Source organism: Phodopus roborovskii, unplaced genomic scaffold, assembly GCF_943737965.1.
Source record: "Phodopus roborovskii unplaced genomic scaffold, PHOROB, whole genome shotgun sequence".
Classification (NCBI taxonomy): domain Eukaryota; kingdom Metazoa; phylum Chordata; class Mammalia; order Rodentia; family Cricetidae; genus Phodopus; species Phodopus roborovskii.
Genome location: NW_026126469.1, coordinates 3023918 through 3048404, shown reverse-complemented (window position 1 = coordinate 3048404; position 24487 = coordinate 3023918). Strand labels below are relative to the sequence as shown.

The 24487-nt window shown below is 41.9% G+C and overlaps 1 protein-coding gene across 1 annotated transcript in view; it reads left to right on the top strand.

Annotated features, from left to right (window-relative positions):
- Window positions 1-24487, top strand: part of Gnb1l (G protein subunit beta 1 like) — a 68915-nt gene that overhangs the window by 19067 nt on the left and 25361 nt on the right. Inside the window, exon 2 of the mRNA XM_051191019.1 lies at window positions 24272-24411. Coding sequence (XP_051046976.1) covers window positions 24287-24411 — 125 coding nt within the window. The 5' untranslated portion in view covers window positions 24272-24286. The remainder of the gene's footprint in view (window positions 1-24271; window positions 24412-24487) is intronic.

Sequence of the window (24487 nt, the reverse complement as noted above, 5' to 3'; positions counted from 1 at the left end):
GCACACACATACACACACACACACACCAGTCAATATATTTTTAAAAGAGCTAACCATCCAGGTGGTTGGGAGTCAAAAGCAGGTGGATCTGGATTCAGAAGCCAGCCTGGTCTATGTAGGGAGTTTCAGCTAGCCCTAGTGAGGCCCTGTCTCACAATACAGAAAAAAATAATAAGCCCCACAGTAGTAGGAGGAAAGAAATAATAAGCTCTGGCAGAGAGAAATGAACTGAGAACAGTGTGATGTGAAATATCACTCAGACTAAGTTTGATTTTACAGGGAAGCATGATTAGTACTAAGGAAATAAAAAACCCAGAACGATGAAAAATGAGAAAAAAGACATTATAACTGATACTACAAAAGTAAGGGGAATAGGTATATGCTAACACATAAGAAAACTTAAAAGAAATGGATAAATTTCTAGATGCAGAGTACATTATGAAAATGAAATATTAGTAGAAAACCTAACCAGAAAGAATAATCTCAAATCCTTTTTTTTTTTTTTTTTTTTTTTTTTTTTTTTTTTTTTTTGAGACAGGGTTTTTCTGTGGCTTTGGAACCTGTCCTGGAACTCTTTGTGTAGACCAGGTGAACTCACAGAGATCCTTCTGTCTCTGCCTCCCGAATGCTGGTAGTAAGGGTGTGGGCCACCACCTCCCAGCTTAGATTCTTTAAAGCTGAAGGAAAGAAATTCTTCCAAGTTCATTGAATGAGACCAGCATTCACAGCAAACTACAAACTGTGTCCCTAGTGGTGGGCGTGTGAAAATGTTAACAAGCCAAATCAGGTTAGAGGCTTGCTTTTTTATTTACTTTGTGTATGTGTACAGGTTTCCACAGAGGTCAGAGGTAGACATTGGATCCCTTGGTGCTAGAGTTACAGGTGTTTGTGTGTCACCCCAGTATAAGTCCAGGGATATGAACTCCAGCCTTTCCATGGGGTAGTAAGCACTCTTTACCACAGAACCCCCTATCCAGCCCTACTACCTGCAGTTCCCTGAGTAGGCCAGGGTGGCTGGCCAGTGAGCCCCAGGGATTAGCCTGTCTCTGCCTTCCCAGTATTGGATTGCAAGTGTGCATCACCATGCCTTGCTTTCCACCTGGGCTCTGGAGCTTAGATTCAAGTCCTTAGGCTTGTGCAGCAAGCACCACCAGCTGAGATTTCCCTTCTCTCCATTCCTCCCAGGCCTCTGCTCCTCCCTCTTCCCCAGATTCACTCCTTCTGTTTGCCCTTCAGAAAAGAGCAGGCCATGGATGGATGGTGAGATGTCTCAGAGGTTAAGAGCACTGGCTACTCTTCCAGAAGGTCCTGAGTTCAATTCCCAGCAACTACATGGTGGCTCACAGCCATCTGTAATGATATCTGATACCCTTTTCTGGTGTGCAGGCAAACATGCAGACATAACACTGCATATATAATAAATAAAATCTTAAAAAAGAAAAGAAAGGATAGGAGCAGGCCTCTCCAGGATATCAATCAAACATGGTAGAACAAGTTACAATAAGACTACGTATGAACCCTCATATCAAGGCTGGAAGAGGCAACCCAGTAAGAGAAAAAGGGTCCTAAAAACAGACTAGAGTCAGAGACCTCCACACACACTGTTAAGAGTTCCATAAGAAATACTGAGCTATACCACCATAACATATATGCAGAGGACCTGGCTCAGATTCATACAGGCTCCATGATTTCCCTTTAGTCTCTGTGGGCCCTATAAGTCCTGCTTAGTTGAGTTGGTGGACCATGTTCTCATTGTGTCCTAGACCCATGTGGCTCCTCCAGTCCTTCCTTCCTGTTTTAGTTAGGGTTCTGTTGCTGTGAAAAGACAACATAACCATACAACTCTTACATAGGAAAAACATTTAATTGGGGTGTATTACATTTTCAGAGGTTTAGTCCATTCTCTTCATTGTGTGACATGGTGGCATACAGGCTGAGAGTCCTATATCTTGACCACAGGCAACAGGAAGTGGTCTGGGATACTGTGTGTGACTTGAGCATAGTAGATCTCAAAACCCACCCTCCAACAAGGCCACACTAACTCCAGCAAAGCCATACTTTCTAATAGTGCCTCTCCCTCTTCCATGGGGTTCCTAGGCTCCAACTAATGTTTGGCTCTAGGTATCTGCATCTGTTTCCAACAGTTGCTGGTGAAGCTTCTCTGATGACAGGCTAGGCTCCAGTCTATGATTATGTGATTATAGTAGAATATCATTAGGAACCATTTCACTGAGTATTAAATTTTTTTCACCAGTCATGTTTGGTTCTATCTTGGGTCTCTGGACTGTCTAACCTCTAGTAATTATTTCACTGAGTTTTAAATTTTTATTTTATTTTATTTTATTTATTTATTTATTTATTTATTTATTTATTTATTTATTTATTTTGCCAGTCATGTTTGGTTCTATGGGTTTCTGGACTGTCTAGCCTCTGGGTCCTGGCCATCCAGGCAGAGTCAGGTGTGGGCTCCATCTCATGATACGGGCCTCAAGTTGGCTGGCCACTCCCACAAAGTTCCATGCCACTGTTGCCCCAGCACATCCTGCAGGGAGAACAAATTGTAGTTCAAAGGTTTTATGGTTGGGTTGGTATCCCAGTCCCACCATTGGCAGCCTTGCCTGGTTACAGAAGATTACCCATTCAGGCTCCATATACCCTATTACTAGGAGTCTTTATCACGGTCACCCTCATATGTTCCAAGGAGTTTCCACTACACTATCCCTGTACTTTCTCCTTCCATCCCTCCCCATCCCTCCTGTTCCCATCCCCACCTGCTACAATCCACCTACAAAAGTCTCTTCTACTTCGTCTTCCCAGGGAGATCCATGCATTCCTCCTGAGCCCTCTTTGTTCCTTAGCCTCTCTGGGTCTGTGGTTGATGGGGAATATCCTTCTGTGTATATGTTTCTCTTATTAGTTGATGAATAAAACACTGTGACCAAAAGAGGCAGGGAAATAGGCGGGACTAGGACATGAGGAGAATTCTGGGAAGAGTAGGCAGAGTCATGTGAGCCACCAAAGGAGTTAGATGTCTGGACCCTTCTCCGGTAAGATAAGACCATGTAGAAATACATAGATTAATAGAAATGGGTTAATAATTAAGATAGAGCTAGCCAATAAGAAGCCCAAGTCACTGGCCAACAGATGTATAACTAATATAGCATCCATGTGTTCATTTGGGGCTCAAGGGCCGTGGGACCAGACTGGCAAGAAAACTCATGCTTACACATGGTTATCATTTACAGCTAGTAAACACTTATAAGTGAGTACACATGGTGTTTGTCTTAACGAGTCTAGGCTATCTTACTCAGGATAATTTTTTTTCTAGTTCTATCTGTTTGCCTGCAAATTTCATGATGTCATTTTTTTTTTAGCAGCTGAGTAACACTCCATTGTGTAAATGTACCTCATTTTCTTTATTCATTCTTCAGTTGATGGACATCTAGGTTGTTTCCAGGTTATGACTATTACAAATAAAGCTGCTACAAACATTGTTAAGCAAGTGTCCTTATGTATGTTTTAGTGTCCTTTGGGTATATGCCCAAAAGTAGTACAGCTGGGTCTTGAGGTTGGTAGATCCCAATTTTCTTTGGAATTTCCATGTTGATTTACATATTGTCTGTACAAGTTTGCACTTCCACCAGCAATGGAGGAGTGTGCCCCTTGTTCCACATCTTTGCCAGCATGAGCTGTCACTTGTGGTTTTGATCTTAGCCATTCTGACACTTGTAAGATGGAATTTCAAAGTAGTTTTATTTTGCATTATCCTGATGGATAAGGATGTTGAACATTAAGTGCTTCTTGGTCATTTGAGACTTCTGTGTTGAGAATTCTCTGTTTAGGTCTGTACCCCATTTTTAATGGGATTATTTGGTTTGTTGATATCTAGTTTTTTGAGTTTTTTATATATTTTGGATAGTAGCCCTCTGTCAGATGTGGAATTGGAGGAAATATTTTCCCATTCTGTAGGCTGTTGTTTTGTTCCGTTGACAGTATCCTTTGCCTTCCAGAAGATTTTGAGTTTCTTGAAGTCCAGTTTATTAATTGTTGATCTTGTGTCTACTTTATTGATTAGCTGTTCAGGAAGTTGTCTCCTGTGCCAGTGCATTCAAGGCTGTTCCCCATTTTCTCTTCTGTCAGGCTCAGTGTCTCTAGTTTTATATTGAGGTCTTTGATCCACTTGGACTTGAGTTTTGTGCAGGGTGATAAATACGATTCAATTTGCATGCTTCTGTATGCAGACATCCAGTTAGACTACACATTTATTGAAGATGCTTTCTTTTTTCCATTGTGTATTTCTGGCTTCTTTGTAAAAACAAACAAACAAAAAATAAAAACAAAACAGAAAAACCCAAAACAGGTATCTATAGATGTGTGCATTTAGTCTTGGTCTTCAATTCTATTGATCAGTATATCTTTTTATGCCAATACTATGTGGTTTTTGTTACTATAGCTATGTAGTAGAACTTTAAATAAGGGATGCTGACACCTCCAGAAGTTCTTTTTATTGTACAGGATTCTTTTAGCTATCCTGGGTTTTTTGTTTTCATATGAAGTTGAATATTGTCCTTTTGAGGTCTATAAAGAATTGTGTTGTAATTTTGATGAGGATTGCATTGAATCTGTTGCTTTTGGTAAGTAAGATTGCCATTTTTACAGTAGTAATCCTACTCATCTGTGAACTTTGGAGATCTTTCCATCTTCTGATATCTCCTTCAAAGGCTTGAAGTTTTTGTCATACAAGTCTTTCACTTGCCTGGTTAGAGCTACCCCAAGATATTTTATATTAATTGTGGCAATTGTGAAGAGTATTGTTTCCCTGATCTCTTTCTCAGCCCATTTTTCATTTGTATATAGGAGGGCTACTGATATTTTTTAGTTAATCTTATATCCAGCCATTTGACTGAAGTTGTTTTCTGGCTTTAGGAGTTCCCTGGTAGAATTTTTGGAGTCACTTATATATACACTGTTATATCATCTGCAAATAATGATACTTTGACTTCTTCTTTCCAATTTGTATCCCCTTGATCTCCTTTTGTTGTCTTATTGGTCTAGCTAGAACTTCAAGTACTACATTTAATAAATATGGAGAGACAAGTAAAAACAACCTTGTTTCAAATTTAAATTAAAAAAAGAAATTAAAAAAGGACTAGATATGGAGAGTAGACAGTCTTGTCTTGTTCCTGATTTTAGTGAAATTACATTGAGTTTCGCCATTTAATTTGATGTTGGCTATAGACTTACTGTAAATTGCTTTAATTATGTTTAGGTATGTCCCTTGTATCCCTGATCTTTCCAAGACTTTTATCATGAATGTGTGTTATATTTTGTCAAAGGCTTTTTCAGCATCTAATGAGATGATCATGTGGGGTTTTTTTCTTTCAGTTTGTTTATATTAACTAATTATATTGATTATATTGACTTATTTTCATAAGTTGAATTATTACTGAATCTCTGGGATGAAGCTCACTTAATCATGGTGGATGATTTTTTGACGAGTTCTTGTATTTTGTTTGCAAATATTTTATTGAATATTTTTGCATCTATCTTCATGAAGGAAATTGGTCTGTAATTATCTTTCTTTTTTAATCTTTCTGTGATTTGGGTATCAGGGAAACTGTGGTCTCATAAAATGTATTTGTCAATGTTCCTCCTGTTTCTATTTTGTGGAACAATTTGAGGCATATTGGCAGTAGCTGTTCTTTGAAAATCTGGTAGAATTCTGTGCACTGAGCTTTTTTTTTTTTTTTTTTTTTTTTTTTTTTGGTAGGAAGACTTTTAATTACTGATTCTATTTTCTTGGGAATTATAGATCTGTATAATTGTTTATCTGATCTTGATCTAATTTTGGCAAGTGGTATCTACCAAAATTGTTCATTTCTTTTAGATTTTCCTATCTTGTGGAGTACAGGTTTTTAAAGTATGACTTAATTCACTGTATTTCCTCAGTGTCTTGTTATGTCCTCCTTTTTGTTTTGATTTTATAAGAGATGGGGAAGGAGACTTCATACTCAAAGGAAAATCTGTCAAAATGATCCTTCAGTTCTTAACATATATGGCCCAAACACATGGGCATGTCTCAATACATATAAGAAAATTAAAATAACTCCCTACATCCTATCAGAACACCACAGATTAAAGCTGGATTTCAAGAACAACAGAAAGCCTGTAAACTTATAAAAACTGAACAACTCTCTAATGAATAAAAAACTGGGTCAAGACAGAAATAAAAAATTAAAGACTTCCTAGAATTCAATGAAAATGAATGTACAACATACCCAAACTTATATTATACAATGAAAGCGATGCTAGGAGGAAGTTGATAGCACTAAGTGCATACATAAATAAACTGGAGAGATCTTATACTAGCTCATCTCTTTTCATTAATTTTGGTTTCAAGCCTATTTTGTTAGATATTAGAATGGCTGTACCAGCTTGTTTCTTAGGTCCATTTGCTTGGATAATCTTTTTTTCCAAACCTTTATTCTGAGGTAATGTCTATTTTTGATGTTGAGGTGTGTTTCTTATAGGCAGCAAAAGGATTATACTATTTTCACGTCTATTCTGTTAGTCTATGTTTTTTTATTGAGGAATTGAGTCCATTGATATTGAGAGGTATCAATGACCAATGATTGTTAATTCCTATAATTTTGGTGGTAGTATTTTTCCCTTTTGATTTTGCTGGCCTGGTGTAAGATCATTTATTTCCTGTGTTTTGTGGGTGTGGGTGTAGTCAGCCTCCTCAGGCTGGAGTTTTCTTTCTAGTATCTTCTGTAGGGTTAGACTGGTAGATATTGTTTGAATTTGACTTTATCATGGAATATATTGTTTTCTTCATCTATAGTGATTGAAAGTTTTGCTGTGTATAGTAGTTTAAGCTGGCATTCATGGTCTCTTAGAGTCTACAGGCTCTTCTGGCTTTTAGAGTCTCTATTGAGAAGTCACATGTAATTTTAATAGGTCTACCCTTATATGTTACTTGCACTTTTCCCTTACAGTTTTTAGTGTTCTTTCTTTGTTTTCTGTGTTTAGTGTTTTGATTATTTATGAGGCCAGGAGATTTTCTTTTCCAATGAAATCTATTTGGTGTTCTGTATGCTTCTTATATCTTTATAGGCATCTCCTTTTTTAGGTTAGGAAAATTTTCTTCTATGATATTCTTGAAAATGTTTTGTTGGCCTGGGATTCTTCTCCTTCCTCTATTTCTGTTATTCTTAGATTGGGTCTTTTCATAGTTTCTCCAGATTTCCTGGATGTTTTGGGTCAAGAATTTTTTTTAAATAGGGGGGATTTCCATTTTCATGTCTTGAACAGTTTTGTTTCCTTCAACTGTTTTTTCTTGGCCTTCTTTATAAAATTTATTCATTTCCTCTAAGTTTTGTTTGTCCTTTCTTTGATTTCCTTAAGGGTTTATTCAGTTCTTCTCTAAGGGCCTCTATCTTCTTCATAAGGTTGGATTATGGGTCTTTGTATTGTACTTCAGCTGTGTCAGAACATTCTGGGCCTGCTGTGGTAGGAGAGCTGAGCCTTAGTGGAGGTGTTGTCTTGGCTTCTATTGATTTGCATTCTTATGCTGGTGTCTAGGCATCTGGGTTTGGGGTGGTTATAGGTCCAGGTGTGGATTTCGGAGTTAGTTTTTGTTGGATGGTGATTTGTTCCTTTGTTTTTGTTTTCCTCTCTGGTCTTCTGGTCTGTGTGGCTTAGAGTTCTAGTCCAGCAGAGCGTCTCCACATTTGCCTACCTGTCCTTCTGGCTGGTGTGATCTGAACTTGAGCAGGGGATGTCTACCTGCACTTGAGTAGGGACATAGCAGTAGGGACTGATGGTGCAGAGGGAAGTGGATTGGGTCTTTGGGGACTGAACTAGGAGAGTGGGATATTTCTGCAGGTGGGCAGCTTACCTGTTCTTCAGTAGCTGGCTCCCCCGCCTTTTTTTTTTTTTTCCTTTTTTAAAATTTAAATTAGAAACAATCTTATTTTATATATCAACCCCAGTTCCCTCTCTCTCCCCAGTAGCTGATTTTTAATGGAAGCACCAAGAATGTGCACTGAAGAAATTACAATCTCTTTAGGTAAACAGGACTGGGAAAATTGGACATCTCTATACAGAGAATAAAACTAAATACTGTGTCTCTTGTCACGTGTTAGTCAGTTTTACTTTAACATAGCAAACACCCAAGAAAATTGACGTGTAAAAGAAAGGGATATTAGCTCACAGGTCTAGTGGTACTAGTCCTAGGTCAGTCTCCAGCAATGGAGATCATGCAGCAAAGCAAAGGAAGCGGCAGTGTTCCACAGCCCTGCTCTGGGGTATGCCCTCTGGTAACCCAAGCACCTCTCACTGGATCCTGACTCCTAAAACTTCTAACCATCCAGCAGCAGCGCTCTGGAGACCAAGTCTTTAATGTGTGTGAACTCTATAAATCTTTAGTTGATTTTTTTTTATAAGTTATTTCATATGTATGGGTGTACATGTGTACCATGTGCTTGCAGTGCCCATGGAGGGCAGAACATCTCCTGGGGCACTGGGTCCCCTGAAGTTGGAGTTACAGATGTTTGTGAGCCACCATGTAAGTCTGGGAACTGAAACATTGGCAGACCAAGAATAGGGGGGATGTTGAAGAGGTGGCACTTGATGAGCAGCAGGGTAACTGATTGATGATAATCTATTTCAAAATAGCTAGTACAAAAGATTTTGAATGTTGTCCAGTGCAAAGAAATGACTGTTTGAGCTGATGGATATGCTAATTACCCTGATCTGATCATGGCTCCATGTGTGCATCTATTACAATGTCACACTGTGCCCATAGATAAACACAGTTGCTGATTCAAAATGAGGACATGTATGAGAAAGTTGTATGAGTGTGGTTTTGGGGAATCTAGACAAGTGCTCCGCCACCAAGCTGCACCCTGGTCTATAGACCCACAGGTTGAGAACCACTGCTACAAGCAATCTTAACTACAACTACAAATATTCATATGTTGCATTTTCATTTTTATTCAGTTTACAATATTTTCTCATTTCTCTCCAGACATTCCTCCTCTGTTTTGTTTTCAAATATTCAGAGATTTGCCTTTCTGTTGCTGATTTCCAGTTACGTCCAATGTTCAAAGAATAGACTTTTTATAATTTTTGTTGTTTGAAATCTGTTAAGGCTTATTCTGTAACCCAGCATAAGGGTTGTCTTGGTCATGTTCTACATGCATTGAGCTGTTGGATGAAACTGTGTACCTTGCAGGTGGATAGATAAGCTGACTCAGCTCTCCATGTACTTGCAATAGTATTTTTAATATTTTTATTACATTTATTTTGTGTGTATGCATATGTGCATATGGAGGTCACAAGGCAACTTTGTAAAGTTGTTTTGCTTCTATCATGTGGTGTCTTAGTTAAGGTTTTTATTGCTGTGTATTATAATAATATGTAACTGGCCTTATTTAGGTCTATTTTTTTCACTTTTCCTCCTTTAGGTTTTGTTCCCTTCTTCCTTTCCTACCTTTTGTTATTTATTTGTTTATTATTACTTTATAATGTGTATGTGTGTTTTACCTCTTTTATGTCTGTGTACCATGTGGTGCCCTCCAAGACAGAAGAGGGCATTATATTATATCCCTTGGAGTTACAGATGGCTGTGAGCTGCCATGTTAGGTACTGGGAATGGAACCCGGGGCTCTACAAGAGTAACAAGTGCTCTTCACCGCTGAACCATCTCTCTAGTACCGTCTTCTTCTTTTTTCTTTTCTTTCTTTTTTTTTTTTTTAAATGATTTTGTTTGTTTATCTGTTTTTTGTTTTTGTTTTTGTTTTTTTTTTTTGAGACAGGGTCTCTTTACATAGATCTGGCTGTCCTGAAACACTCTCTGTAGACTAGGCTGGACTCAAACTCATAGAGATTCACCTGCCTCTGCCTCCCATGTAAGTGCTGGGATTAAAGGCGTGTGCCACCATACCTAGGTAGGTATTCTAATTTTTTACTTTGTTTTTGGCTATGTGTTTTATTAATGCATACATATTCATACTGTGCTTTGAATATATTCAGTCCCCCATTGCTCTCTCTTGTCCCCCTCACCCTGCTGATCACTTTCTTCTTCCCACCTAGCCTTTCTTCTTGTGTGTGTGTGTGCACGAGTGAGGGATTATTTACAGGATCTTAGGCACCTGACCAGTGGTTGTTCTACTGACAAAAGGTTTCCTTCCCTCCCCCAGAAATCATAAACTGCTTCAGTAAGAGGTGGGGGCTCATGAGTCCTTCTCTCTTCTGTGACAAGATGTTGATGGGCCCAATCTTGAGCAGGTCTTGTGCAGATAATCACAACTGCAACAAGTTCAAGAGTGTCATGGCTGTGTCATGACCAGAAGATAGCATTCCATGACAGTTTTTATCTTATTTTTTGGCTCTTAGACTTTTCCTGTCCTCTTTGTGCGAGTTCCCTGAGCCTTGGAAGGCCTGAGATGCCCTGTTTAGGGCTGAGCATCCAGGAGTCACTTCTCTGGTCACTTTGACCAGTTATGATGAGCCTCTGCAGTTACTGCTGACACTTGGAACAGCAGGTTCTGTGACTAAAGCTGACAGGAGTATACATAGTTATTTAGAAGACAATGTGATAGGCACATCATATCCAGTTAGCAAGAAAATAGCTGGAACTTGCCCACTAGGGCCTGTGATTTCCCCAGCCACAGGCTTTTAACCAGATAGATGGTCCGAACATGAGTTTCCTCCTGTGGAGTAAACCTCAGTTCTGTAGAAAGCAGTCGTGTACACAAGTGTGCCATGGGCACATCTTGTCTAGCAGGGTCTACACTGAGTAAGACAGTTGGCTCCTAACAGCCTATAGTAGCACTTCTCAGCATTGTGGGAGTTAGCTGTTGAAGAACCTTCTGTCTCAGTTCCAGTTTGATTTCTTTAAGTCCTGGGACTGGGGCACATGGCATCTTACCATCTATCATAGTTTAAATAAGAATGGCCACCAAAGGCTCATATAATTGAATGCTTGGTCACCAGGGAGTGGAACTCTTTGAAAGGATTAGGAAGATTAGGGGGTGTGGCTTTGTTGGAGGAAGTGTGTCACTGGAGATGAGCTTTGAGGTTTCAAAAGCCCATACCAGGGCCAGTCTCTCTCTCTCTACCTATGGTTTGGGATATTGATACTTCTCGGGCACCATGTCTGTCTACATGCCACTATACTTCCCACCATGATGATAATGGATTAACCTCTGAAACTGTAAGCAAGCCCCAGTTAAATGCTTTCTTTTATAAGAGTTGTCTTGGTCATTGTGTCTCTTCACAACAGTAGAACAGTGACACCATATAGTTCTGGTAGGTAACCAACTACAGTGGCAACTGCCTGTGTTGTTTTGGGGACCCAGGGGGCTTCCCTGACTAACAATGTATAAGATAGCTTGCCATTTAATAACCATTTAATAACATGGTTTCTAGGAGCAGCTTTATCTACCCATTTAGGATACCTTTTGTTTGTTTGTTGTTTGTTTTTCCATTTGCTTATTTACCTTGTGCTCATACTATGGCATGTATGGAGAGGGTTCAGAGAACAACTTATGGGAGCTGGTTCTCCACCATTGAGTCCCAGGAATTGAACTTGGGTCATCATTTGGCATCAAGGGCCCTTACTCTGTCTCTATTTTTAAAGTTGCCTTATCAGATATCAAGTCTCCTTGTGGCTTTTTCCTTAGTTTGGTTTGGGTGACCCTCCCTCAACTCCTTTTTTTAGTTTGGAGGTTTTTGTTTTTGTTTTTTTTTTTTTTTTTTTTTCCTTTTTTAAATTACTGTTTCAACCTTACTTTTTGGTATAGATATATTTAAAATATTTATCTTTTCTAGGTTTAACCTTGGTACTAAATATGGTAAAGTAAAAGTTTTTATTGTTTGCCCTTTATGATTTAATGAATTTGATTGGTATCTGCAGTACTATCTATGTTTATTGATTTGAGTGATACCTGGGTCTTCTCTCCCTTTCTTTAGTTAAGTTAGCTAACGGCTTGCTGATTTTGTTTACCTTTTCAAAGGACTGGCTCACTTTATTGATTCTTTGAGTGATTTTGTTGTTGTTGTTATTTCATTTCATTAATTTTGCCCTGACCCTGATTATTTCTTTCTGTCTACTCCTCTTGGGTTTGGCTTATTCTTGTTTTTCCAGGCCCTGAGATATTTGAGATCTCTCTGTGTTGTTTTGTTTGTTTCTTTATTTTCGAGACAAGATTTCTCTGTGTAACTTTGTAGACCAGGCTGGCCTTGAACTCAGAGATCTGCCTGCCTCTGCTTCCTGAGTGCTGGAATTAAAGGAGTACACCACCACCACCCAGCCTCTGATTTTTTTTTTTTTTAATGTAGACATGTACAGCTACGAAATGCTCTGTTAGTTCTGCTTTCATTGTTAACTCATATATTATATTCATTTTCATTCTATTCTAGGACTTTTTTATTTCCTTCTTGATTTTTTTCAGTGATCTATTCATCATTCAGTACTATGTTGTTCAATCTCCCCGAGTCTGTGAATTTCCTATATTTTCTCTTGTTGGTTTCTAGTTTTATTTCTTTGTGGTCAGATAGGACATAAAAAGCAATTTCAAAATTCCTGTGTTACTGACACTTGCTTCTGATGGGGGTATCTTCTATATGCTGTGAATATGTTCCTCTTATTAGTTGATGAATAAAGTTGTTTTGGCCAATGGACAGGCAGGATTCAGCCAGGCAGGATGTATTGGTGGGGCTATCAGACTAGAAGAGGCTGGGAAAAGGAACAGAGTGGGACAGAAACCCCCATCTTCATGTTTTGTTCCCTAATATGGTATATTTTAGAGAAAGCTCCAGGGGCTGCTGAGGAGAAGAGTATGCTCTGCACTGTTTGGATGGAATATTCTGTAGATGTCTGTTAAGTCCATTTGATCTCTAACTTTGCTGTTTCTCTATTCTTTTTTGGTTGGGATGAACTATGTACCAGAGAGAGCGGGTGGAGTGACCCAGTGTTACTGTGCTAAGATTAATCCATTACCTCATTACCTTATGTTTAATGTTTCTTGTATAAAATTAGGTTCACCCTGTTCAGTGAGTATATGTTTAAAATTGTAATGCCCTTTATTTATTTATTTTTTTTCCTCTGAGGCAGGGTTTCTCTGTGTAGTCCTGGCTGTTCTGGAACTCCCTCTGTATACCAGACTGGCCTCAAACTCATAGATCTGCCTGCCTCTGCCTCCTGAGTGCTGGGATAAAAGGCGTGCACCACCATGCCCAGCTTGTACTGTTATCTTGATGAATGAGTTACTCCTTCCTTTCATCAATAGGAAGTGATCTGTTGACTAGTTTTCAAATTTGTCAGATATTAGAGTAGTGACAGCTCACTGAACCCTCCTCAGAGAAGTGTCTTCTTGTAGTAGATAATTAATACTAGACTCAAAACTAGACAATATGTAGAGAGTGGGAAATTTTGAAACATTTAGTCTTAATAAAAGCCATCCCCACGCAGTTCAGGATCTGTGCAGAAGAGGAGGTGGAAAAGGAGAAGTGGTGGATGACTCTTTCCAGTTACAATGGGGCTGATGTACAGGATGAGTTTACAGAAACTGTAGCAGCATGCACAGACCTGCACAGATGCAAACCAGACCAGAATCCCAGCACTGAGAAGGAAGGGAAGGTGGGCACCGACTCCCATCCTAGCCAAGAAGCTATTTGCAGTTGATAGCAGCAGCTAGGAGAGGGAAAATCAGTTTCTCCAGTGGAGTGGCACTGGTTATTTCAACTACACTCCAGGGCAAACCTGTGCTCAGGAGTGGTTGGCCAACACAAAATTCCATGTGTTTTTGTTGTTTTGTTTGTCTGTGCTTATTTTTGTATTTTGCTTGTTTGCTTGGGGTTTGAGCCTTTTGTTTTTGTAAGAAAAAATAGAATGTGAAATTTGCTAGTCAGTGGTTGTACTTGCCTTTAATCCCAGCCCTCAGGAGGCAGAGGCAGGTGGATCTCTGTGAATTCAAGAGCCTGCCTGCTCCAGGACAGCTAGGGCTACACAGAGAACCTGTGTCTCCAAAGAAGGGAGGGAGGCAGGAAGGGAGTTGGGGGGGAGGGAACTGGATGTGTAGTGGGGGAATCTGAGAGGATTTGGGGGAGGGGAAAATATGACCAAAATAAATTGTAAAAGATTATCTAAAAATAAAATGGAACTTCTTTAACCCCAGAACTTGGGGAAGGAGAGAAGGAAGGAAGGAGGGAGGGGGAGAGAGAGAGAGAGAGAAGAAAGAAAGAAAGGAAGAAAGAAGGAAGGAAGAAGGAAGGAAGTTCGAAGGGTGATACTGCTTGTTTCCTGGGCTGTTGTTTTTCCACCTTTTCCCCTGGGGTGGTTTGTATTGTTGATGGTGAGGTGTGTTTCTTGGAGACAGCAAATAGATGGGTCCTGTTTTTTGTTTTGTTTTGTTTGTTTGTTTGAGACAGGGTTTCTTTGTGTAGCTTTGGAGCCTGTCCTGGAACTTGCTCTATAGCCCAGGTTGGCCTAGAACTCACAGAGATCCACCTGCCTCTGCCTCCTGAGTGCTGGGACTAAAGGTGTGCACCACCACCGCCCAGCTGGTTTCTTTGAAGATGTTTATAGTCTTCTTTGTCTGGAATTTTGTCCAAGTCACTCTATTTGGGAACTATCACTGTGGGATTGGTAATTTTTTAATAGGGCACACTCTCTTGGTTTTTCATGTTTGTCATGCGTTTGCATGAGTTGCAAATTTAGACTTAAATCATTGATGGGATATCCCCCCCTTTTTTAAGTTGTCACCTTTCTTCTCTTAGTAAGGTGTAGGAAGTATTCAGTGGGAAAGTTATAGTAAGGTTAAGGTGCCATTTGTTCACGGTGGTGTTTTGAGCACCAGGCTCTGTACTTGGTGCTTCCCTGAGAGGAACACAACTTGCAGCAACAGTCACTATCCAAGGGTAGAACCTCTATGAAAACAGCCAGGTGGTGGTGGCGCACACCTTTAACCATAGCACTTGGGAGGCAGGGGTAGGTGGATCTCTGAGTTAGAGGACAGCCTGCTCTACAGAGTGAGTTCCAGGACAGCCAGGACTATACCAAAAAAACCTGTCTTAAAAAATAAAAAACAACGGGCTGGAGAGGTAGCTCAGCAGTTAAGAGCACTGTCTGTTCTTCCAGAGGACCTGGGTTCAATTCCCAGCACCCACATGGCAACTCATAACTGTTTGCTACTCCAGTTCCAGGGAATCTGACAACCTCACACAGATATACTTGCAGACAAAACATATAAAATAAAAATAAATTATTAAAACAAAGAAAGGAAAAGATTGAAAATAGACCCTCTATAAAACATTCACCCCTTTTTCTTTAGCAACCTTAAGGAGTAAGGAGACACTGAAAGTACTCTGTATGTATACTAATATATTATTTACCATGTGTTTGAGTGGAGTAAGGAGACACTTAAAGTGATGTGTATGTATACTAATATATTAGTTATCACACGTGTGAGTGGAGCAGAGAAGAAAAGCTGGGTGTGGTGGCACACATCTTGTACACCCAGAACTTCCGGGGCAGAGGCAGTTAGTTCAAGGCTAACTGGTCTACATAGTGAGTTCTAGGACAGAGAGGATTATGTAATAAGACCCTGTCCCTTTATCAAAAAAAGAAAGGAAGGAAGGAAGTAGTAAGACTCATGAAGAGTGCGTGGTTGAGGGATGGGGCGGGGATTGTACCTAGGAGGAACAGTAGGAAAGGTTTAGGTGTTTTGTCTACAGAAGATTGAAAATAAAAGACATAAAGATACTTTCAGGTAACACAGAGCTGTCCTGTGTCAGGAGGCTACCATAGAGACCCTGCAAACCAGTCCTGTCTGTGTTCTTTGGGAGGCAGAAAGGAAAAGGAAAGAGAATGTTGAGGGGAAAAAAATAGTGAGCTATGGCGAGAACAGTGAGGCCAAGTTGACCTGCTAACTTGAGGTTGGACATTAAATAAATAAGGAGTAGATATGGGGTATAGAGATAGAGGGTATGAAAACTCACTTGTTGGACTGCTGGGTTCTGGAGTCTCTCTCCATTCCTTCCCCAGCTCTAGCACCCTGTGTCCCTGCTGACAGCTGTTCTGTGATGGGAGGTCTGGTGGGTGCCCTCCCAGTCCTCCTTTGGGTGACTGGGTTAATTAATGATGCTGTTCCAGTTACAGCAGAATCCTGGATTCTGGTCATGCCTCTGCATGCTCCTTCAGGACCCAAGCCCTGCTGTGGCCTTTTCCTCTTTAGTCTGGTCGTGGATACCGCATGGATCTGATTCAAAGCTATCTTTTCACACTCATGCAATATGCAGCTTTGTCAGGTTTCAGATGGAGTGACTATTAGGAGCAATTTTCCCGCCAGCCTGGTCCCACTGCCGCATCAGCCCCAAATAATACATAGAGATGCTGTGTTAGATATAAATCTGTTGGACTGTTGCTAGTGTTTCTTATTGGCTAGCTCTGTCTTAAATATTTACCCATTTCTATTAATCTAAGTGTTTCCATGTGGTCTTATCTTACTGGAGAGGGAGTCTGGACATCCTCTCTCTCAAGTCCCTACATCTTGACTCTCCTCTACTACATCTCCCAGAATCCTCCTTGTCTCCTAGTTCTGCCTATCTTGCTTTCCTATTGGTCAACGGTGCTTTATTCATTAACCAATAAGAGAAACATATTTACAGAATGACATCTCCCATCATCCTTCTGCCCAGGAGGTTGTTTGTCAGTGCAGAGCACCCAGTGAGGAAAGGAGAGGGTCTTTCTGGCATCTCCTGGTAATGCTACTTCTGACCTGGGTGTGGCACTTCCTCTTCCAGTATCTGTTTCCAGCTTTCTCAGACTGTTCCCTACAGTTTCTCGTGGACTGTGTCTGAACATTACCAATGTTTTTATATTTAGGAAGCTCATCTATTTTTTTAAGGTTTTCTTGGAGTCAATTTTCTTTTTTATTTCAAATAAAGCCTCAGGAGTATATAGTTCCTGCATTTTGTGCATATAGCAGAGGAGACTCTGGGCATCCTGTCCTGGCCTGCTCCCCCATATTCCCTTGAGACATAACCTCTACCAAACCTGGAGCTAAGCTACCAGCTAGCATGCCCCAGTGATGTTGTCTGCTCCCCACAGCACTGAAGTTTAGGTGTGCAATGGCCAGGCCCAGCTTTTTGCATGGGTGCTAGAAGTTTGAACTCAGGTCCTCATACTTCTGTTGCAAGAGCTCTTACTCAGTGAGCCATCTTCACAGCCTGACAACGTTATAATCTTTGTTTTTCTTTAAGTGTATAGATTTTTAAATTTTATTTTGTCTGTATGGTATTTTGCCTGAATGTTGTCTTGTACCACATGTATGCAGCGCCCACAGAAACCAGAAGAGGACATTAGATAGAGTTATAGTTGCTTGAGAGCCATGTGTAGGTGCTGGGAACTGAATCCTGGAGCCGCTGGAAAAGCAGCTAGTGCTCTAAATTGTTGAATCATAGCCCAACCCCAGTGTTATTTTGTTTGTTTGTTTTTGAGACAGGGTCTCACTCACTACATAGTTCTGGAACTCACTGTGTAGACCAGGCTGGCCTGTAACTCATGAACTCAGTTCTGCTTCAGCCTCCTGGGTGCTGGGATAAGGGTGTGTGCCACCACACCTAGCTAATGGTATGGTTTTAAAAGTTATTAATGGAGAGATGATTCAGTGGTTAAAAGCATTGGCTGCTCTTCTAGAGGACCTGGGTTTGGTTCCCAGCACTCACATGAGAGCTTGACCATCTATTTATTATTACTCTAGTTCCAGAGGATCTGACACCTTCTGACTTCTATGGATACCAGGAACACATGTGGTATACAATCATACATACAGGAAAAGCATCCATACACATAAAATATAAGGCCATTCATGCTCATGAAGGAGAGAGGAGAAGCTTTTAGACCCACTCAGATAGTTGTCCTTTCTCCTCTGCCTTCCTGGGCTCCACTTCTCCTTTGTGTTTGAATAGTTTCCTTTAGCAATCCCTTCAGTGTTCATCTGCTAATAAGAAGCCCTTTTCATTTTTCCATGTCTGAGGACATCTCTGTGTGCAGTGTTTTGTTCTGTTTAATTTCAGTACTTTAATGTCTAGCTTTCCCAATTCTGGGTCACAAGTCATGCCACTAGTAAAAGGCTTCTGAGCACAGAAAAAAGTGAACTGGAAATGAAATGCATCTGAACCTGAGTGTTTGTGACAGTGGTCACCCCAGCACAGCATAGTTCACAGTAGCTTTGGTTCTGAACATGCCACACACACACACTGTGTACCAAACATCCCATCCTCCCACCTAGTGCCAGGAAGTGCCATCTCAGACAAGAGACTTATATGCAGGAGGCTTGTATATAAACTGCAGCATTTTTACTGAATGCACAGTTTTCTGCCATTAGAAACATAATAGTTTAATTGAAGAAAAGAAAAAGTCTTAATTTTTTTCCTACCATTATTCCCTATCAGGTAAATATCAAGTTAGTGTATTATATTTGGATTGTATTTGCTTAATTTTTAAAATTATTGTTTGAGTTGCATAAAATATATTTAATAAAATTTAGCTTGGGAGTGGGAGAGAATTTCCAATGATTTTTTGTTTTGTTTTTTGAGACAGGATTTCTTTGTGTGTAGCCCTATCTGACATGGAACTCGCTATGTAGCTCAAGCTGGCCTTGAACTCACAGAGATCCACTGCCTCTGCCTCCCAAGTGCTGGGATTAAAGGTGTGCACCATCACCAACTGGCTCCAACGATTTTTGAAAAAACCCTAAACCTACTTTTGCCATTTTGTTATATATTAATGCAAAGCCATGTGCTCAGAGTTGACAGTAATAAAAATCAAGTTCTCAATCAGCCCTGAAAACATTGAAGATTCTTTTTATCCTACAGTATTGAATGTTCAGACAAGATTTAGTTTTTATATAAAAATTAAATAAATGCATTCATCTAATTAGCATGTAATCTTGCTTTTATCTTTATTAAGTGTGTGTATCCAAGAATTGTTTTAGAATAAATTTATGACTCACTGTCAGTAAATCCATTGTGTGGATTTATAGACCCGAGGCTGTTTAAAATTTTCTCAGGTGTACAGGGTTAGTGAGTAGAAGTGCAAGAAAGCCTGGCTTAACAAGGATGCTGTTCTGTTTTTGTCACCACAGTGAAATGCTTTCCAGATACTAACCAAGAACAAAAGGGCTACTTAGCACCCAGTTAGGGGGGGAAGGAAGGCCCCAGTGGGCAGCCCCAGTGTCAGTGTCTGGTGAAGAGACCAGGAGATGGCATCATAGTGTATGTGTGTGCAAGAGGGGATGAGCCCATCATAGACAGTGATCCAGAGAGCTAGCTGCTCAGGTACCTGGTCCTCTCCTGCAAATCGCACCTGAGACCTGGAGGTTTCCCTCCCTCCCTCCCTCCCTCCCTCCCTCCCTCCCTCCCTCCCTCCCTCCCTCCCTCCCTCCCTCTCTCTCTCTCTCTCTCTCTCTCTCTCTCTCTCTCTCTCTCTCACTCTCTTTCGTGTCTCCCCAGGGTTTCTCTTTTTGTGTAGCCCTGGCTGTCCTGGAACTCACTTTGTAAACCAAGCTGTCTTTGAACTCACAGACCTGCCTGCCTCTGCCTCCTGAGATACCCAGCTGGTTTTGATATCTCTTCAGTTTACTTTAATATAGAAGAGTCACTGTCTTTTGCCTCTGTAGTTTCTCTTCATGTTGGCAGTTTCACAAGCCTAAGCCCATTTTCTTGGGCAGCTTGTGTTCCATGTCTGGATGTGTCTGTTTCCTCATGGCCAGGCTCATGTTTCAACATTATCAGCATGGGTTCATGCAGGTAATGCCATGACATCGCGCGCATATCATCAGGAGAGAAGCCATGCCTATTGTTTGTCATTGGCACTGGCTTCTATCATTTGAGGGAGGTGATGGCAGCTAGATGTCTCCATTGTAAAGGCACCCTTTCCTTTTGTGACTGGTAATCTCTAAAGAGTACCATGGAAACCTATTTCCCAGCAACTTTTTACCAGATTGAATCTTTTTCAAATCTGATTTGGGATATATACCCTCCACCCCAGTTTGCTTTTCTGTTGCTGTGATAAAACACCAGGACCAAAAGCAACTGGAGGAGGAAAGATTGTCTGGCCTAGTTGTCCTGATCACAGACTATCCTTGAGGGAATTCAAGGCAAGAACTCAAGCAGAGACAGGAACTTAAGAGACCATGGAGGAACACTGCTTACTGGTTTATCCTACATGGCTTGCTCAGCTTGCTTTTTTATGCAACCCAGGACCACCTGCACAGGCATGATACCACCACCAGTGGACTGGACCCTCCTACATCAATCATTAATTAGGAAAATGCCCCCCCAATACTTGCCTACAGGCCAATCTGATGGAGGTGTTTTCTCAGTTGAGGTTCCCTTTTCATGGATGACTCTAGCTTGTGTAAAGTTGACATAAAATTAGCACAGTAGTGACAGAGAGGGAACCTCTCCATGAGGGTGACCCTGAGGCCTTTAGACAAAGGCTGCTGTGATTTGCCCAGGGAGACAATGTGTGGGCCTTTGGCACTTAAAGCATTTATAGGAAAGGTCATCCATTTCCCAAATTGCCAGGTTGTCTCTCCTGTAAATTTTTAAAATAATCTCTCTCACTTTGACATCTTGAAGAGCAGGCAGAACCAAAGTGTTCTTTGTATTGTTTTCTGATCTTTTGCCCTCCCACTCACTGAGGAAGAGACAAGAGGTACAGCCTCAGCATCATGCAGCAGCACCATGCGTGGACCATGTACAAGGGCTGTGGCTTCCATCCAGGGCGGCCAGGGGCCAGGAGAGATAGGATAATACAATTATTCTCAATTAGATTAATAAAGAATAATTAGGTGTCATAAATCAAGTAATCATAGGATATTGTAATAGGAAAAATATGTAGGTAGAATTAATTAGTTTTCAAATAAAGCGTTTATTTTAATTGCCTGAAATGATGGAGCCCTTAATTGTTGATGCATCATTTTGGCCTGAGCTTTTCGACTGTTGTAACAGCGTGACGTGACGGGTTTGTTCCTTGAATTTCTGGGGAGACAATAGAAGAGACCTTGATTTCATCACCTCACAATGAGCCTTCTGCTGTGAGGTTCTGGAAACTCCCACCATGCCGCAGGCAGGTGGCAAGTGTGGGCTGAGCTTCAGCTGGTGCTGCCCAGGGTCATGTGTGTGAGAACTCGTATACATGCATGTGCATGAGTGGGCATGTGAGCACAAGTATACATGTGTGTTTTGCTGTGTACCTGAGGGTCTGTATGCCCCTGTGTGTGAGGATGCATCTGAAGGGAGTGCATCTGTGTATGTGGGCATTTATGTATGCATGTGTAAGTGTGTATGCACATGACTACAGTATGTGTGGTATCTGTATTGCAGATACTTCATTGCTTGGGCCCATGTGGCAGGATGCCCCTATCTTGGCTTTAGAGCTTTCCTGCTGGGTAAATGTGCTGTAAGAGATTAAGTTCTTGGCAGTGGTGGAGCTAGGGCCTGTGGACTTGTATCTGGCAAGAGCACAGCTGAGCTTTGGAGGGCCCTCAGCTGCCCTCTGAACCTGTCCTTTGGGCCACCTGTTGGAGGCAGTTCTTCCAGCATTTGTGATCTTTTCAGGGGCACGTGTCTGTGTACAGTGTCTGCAGAAGTCACACCTCACATTTGGAAAGAGTTAGTTGGCCTTTACCAAATGATGAATTTTGCTTCTTCCCTAACACATCCCTGGGGGAGGGGTGAGGCAGAAAAGAGGGGATTTGACAGTTTGTACATGCATTCCTGGTGACCTTGTTTTCTTTGAAAGCCCTTGAGGGAGTCAGGGTTCAAGGATAGAGTTAGCCCAAAAAGGGCTTGACCTGATGGGGCCTACTTCAGGTCAGTAGAACTAGATATGTGTCTATTTCATGCCACTGGCATGGGTACAGACCTCTCTGGCACAGCCCTGATCCCATTCCCATCCTCCTAGTCTACCCTCCATAGGTCCTGGATAGTGTGGTGTTATGGGGCATGCAGGTAGAAGATATACTTGATGGTATTGCCCTGGGGAGGCTGCTTTTAGAGAAGCCTTTTCCTCACTGGCCTCTTCACTGCTCATAGCTGCTTGTGGCCTCAGCCTTGTAGCCCCTCTCCCCACATTCCACACCAGCCTTAAAGCCGCTCTGGAAGAATCCACCCAGCTCTTGTGCTCCATTCTTTTCCGTGTCGTGTTTGTTTGATGGCAGAGCTGCCTTTCCCTGCTGTGTGGGCTGCATGTAAGTATGGTAGGATGTGCCCTTGCTCACTGGAAAGATGCCTGTGCAGTCCCCCTGCTGTCTGCCTCTGACCTTTTCTCCTGTACCTTCATCCCAGCTTGTGGTTTTGGGGCCACCCCTACCTGTGAAGAGCAGCCAGCTGAGGGACTGGGGGGTGGCGTGATGGGGGTAGACTGCAGGAAATGTGTGGTCTAGGGCACTGGAAATTTCTCTTTTGCAAGGTAGACCCTAATAGGTCTTCAATATAAGTCCTGTGCTTTGAGGAGTGGTCTGTCTGCCTAGACAGCAGTTCTGTGGGTGTGGCCAGATGACTTGGTCCTGCCCTTTCCCATGTACCCTCCCTGGCTGCTCTGCCTCTTGGTGGCACATGCCTTGAGAATATTTCAGGCCCATTCCCAGGAATCTGGGGCAGCTCCCCAATCATTTCCTGTTTCAGTTTCTCAGAAGTAGAGTATGCTGTTCACAAAGTGGTTATGATTAGTTTTGACCTGATGATGGTGGCACGCGCCTTTAATCCTAGCACTCAGGTGTCAGAGGCAGGCAGATCTATGAGTTCAAGACCAGTCTGGTCTATAGAGAGAGTTTCAGGGCAGCCAGAGCTACACAGAGAAGCCCTGTCTTGAAAACAAACAAACAAAAATAATTAGAAGTTTTGGTGGTTCAGGCCAGGATGCAGTAGGGCAGTTTGTAGCGCTCTCATTTGTAAGCACATTTCGGCTGAGTAGGTACTAGCACAAAGCAAGAATGGTATACGTCATCCAGGCATGCCATTACTCTACTTTAGGGAGGGAAGCAAAGGGGCTCCAGAGTGGAGGGCCCCTGAGGGAGGCACAGGAAGGAAGCCTGCTGGTAGGTTCAGTCCAGTGGATGTTAGGATGAATGCTGTGAGTGTGTATGCAGGGTCACTGCAGGAGGAGGCAGTCTTTAATACTTGACTCATGGAGTACCATAGGGACAGGGATGTGGGCTCTTGTAAGAAAAAGAGATTAGGCCTACCTCTGAAAACTGAGACAAGTCAGGGTTTATAGCAGGGGGCAGGAGGAAGTGTAACTAGTCTTTCTCTGTTCTGCCAGCTCCCAAATAATGATTATTATGAAATCTTAGCCTATAACTTGTTTGTTCCCAACTAGCTCTTACAATGTAAATTAACTCATTTATTTTAAATTATGTTCTGTCACGTGGCTTGTGGCTGTTACCTCTCCGCCTGTATATCCTGCTTCCTTTGCATCTCCTGGAGTCTGTGCCTTTCTTCTTCCCAGAGTCCTCTCTGTCCTCAGAAGTCCCTCCTATACCTCCTGCCTAACTTCTGCCATTCAGCTCTTTATTATCCCAATCACAGCAACACATCTTCACACAGGGTACAGATATTCTGCAACATGGGGAGGGGTGCATGGAAAATAGGTAAGAGGCCATATCAGGTGTCTGGAGATTCAGGCTGAAGGCAGACCAGGGTAAGCAGGTGTCACTTGATGGGTAGTAAAGGCTGAGGGGCCTGATCGTTTGGGTATGGGTGATAATAAACCGACAGAGGTTTTGCTGAAAGTGTTCACATAGGCCTACAAGAAGAAGGAGGAACCTGAATCAAGTTTGGCTAAGCAAAGGCTCCTTTCTGTGGTGCTGGAAATAGAACTCAGGACCTTGAGCTTGATAGGCAACTGCTTTACTGTAGAAGCAGCAAGACCTCCATACAGGGTTCCTAGGTTGTGCTTGCCAAGGAGGGAATACCAGAGCTGACAGATAAGATGGGGATACAGGGAGGGAGAGGGCTGGAGGTACCCAGCAGGAACAATGACAGGCTGGCAGTTAGGGTAAGTTGGGCCCATGCCAAGAGCTGGCTGTTGTACAGCCACAGAGCCTGTCTGCATGATGGAGAGTAACATCCTTTTCCTAGAGGGGGCAGAATCTGGGTACCAAGCCAACAGCTTTATAGATACCTCCCTTCCAACTGCCTTCTGAATGAAGAGATGTAGAGCTCTCTATCACTCACATGTCTTCCACCCCAGGACTGCATCTAACACATGGCAGCTCTGTTCCCACCACCACCTGGTCCCAGATTTGTCCTCCGAGGCACACAGTCACCTGTGAACACACTGCATTTCTGCCCAGCGTCTCAAGCTCTGGGGAGTCCCCTCCTTTTCTCAGGGTGAGTAACAACTGCCCCACCCCAAGCCTAGGGTGATGTCCAGCATTGGGCTTCACAGAGTGTGCTGCTTATGTAA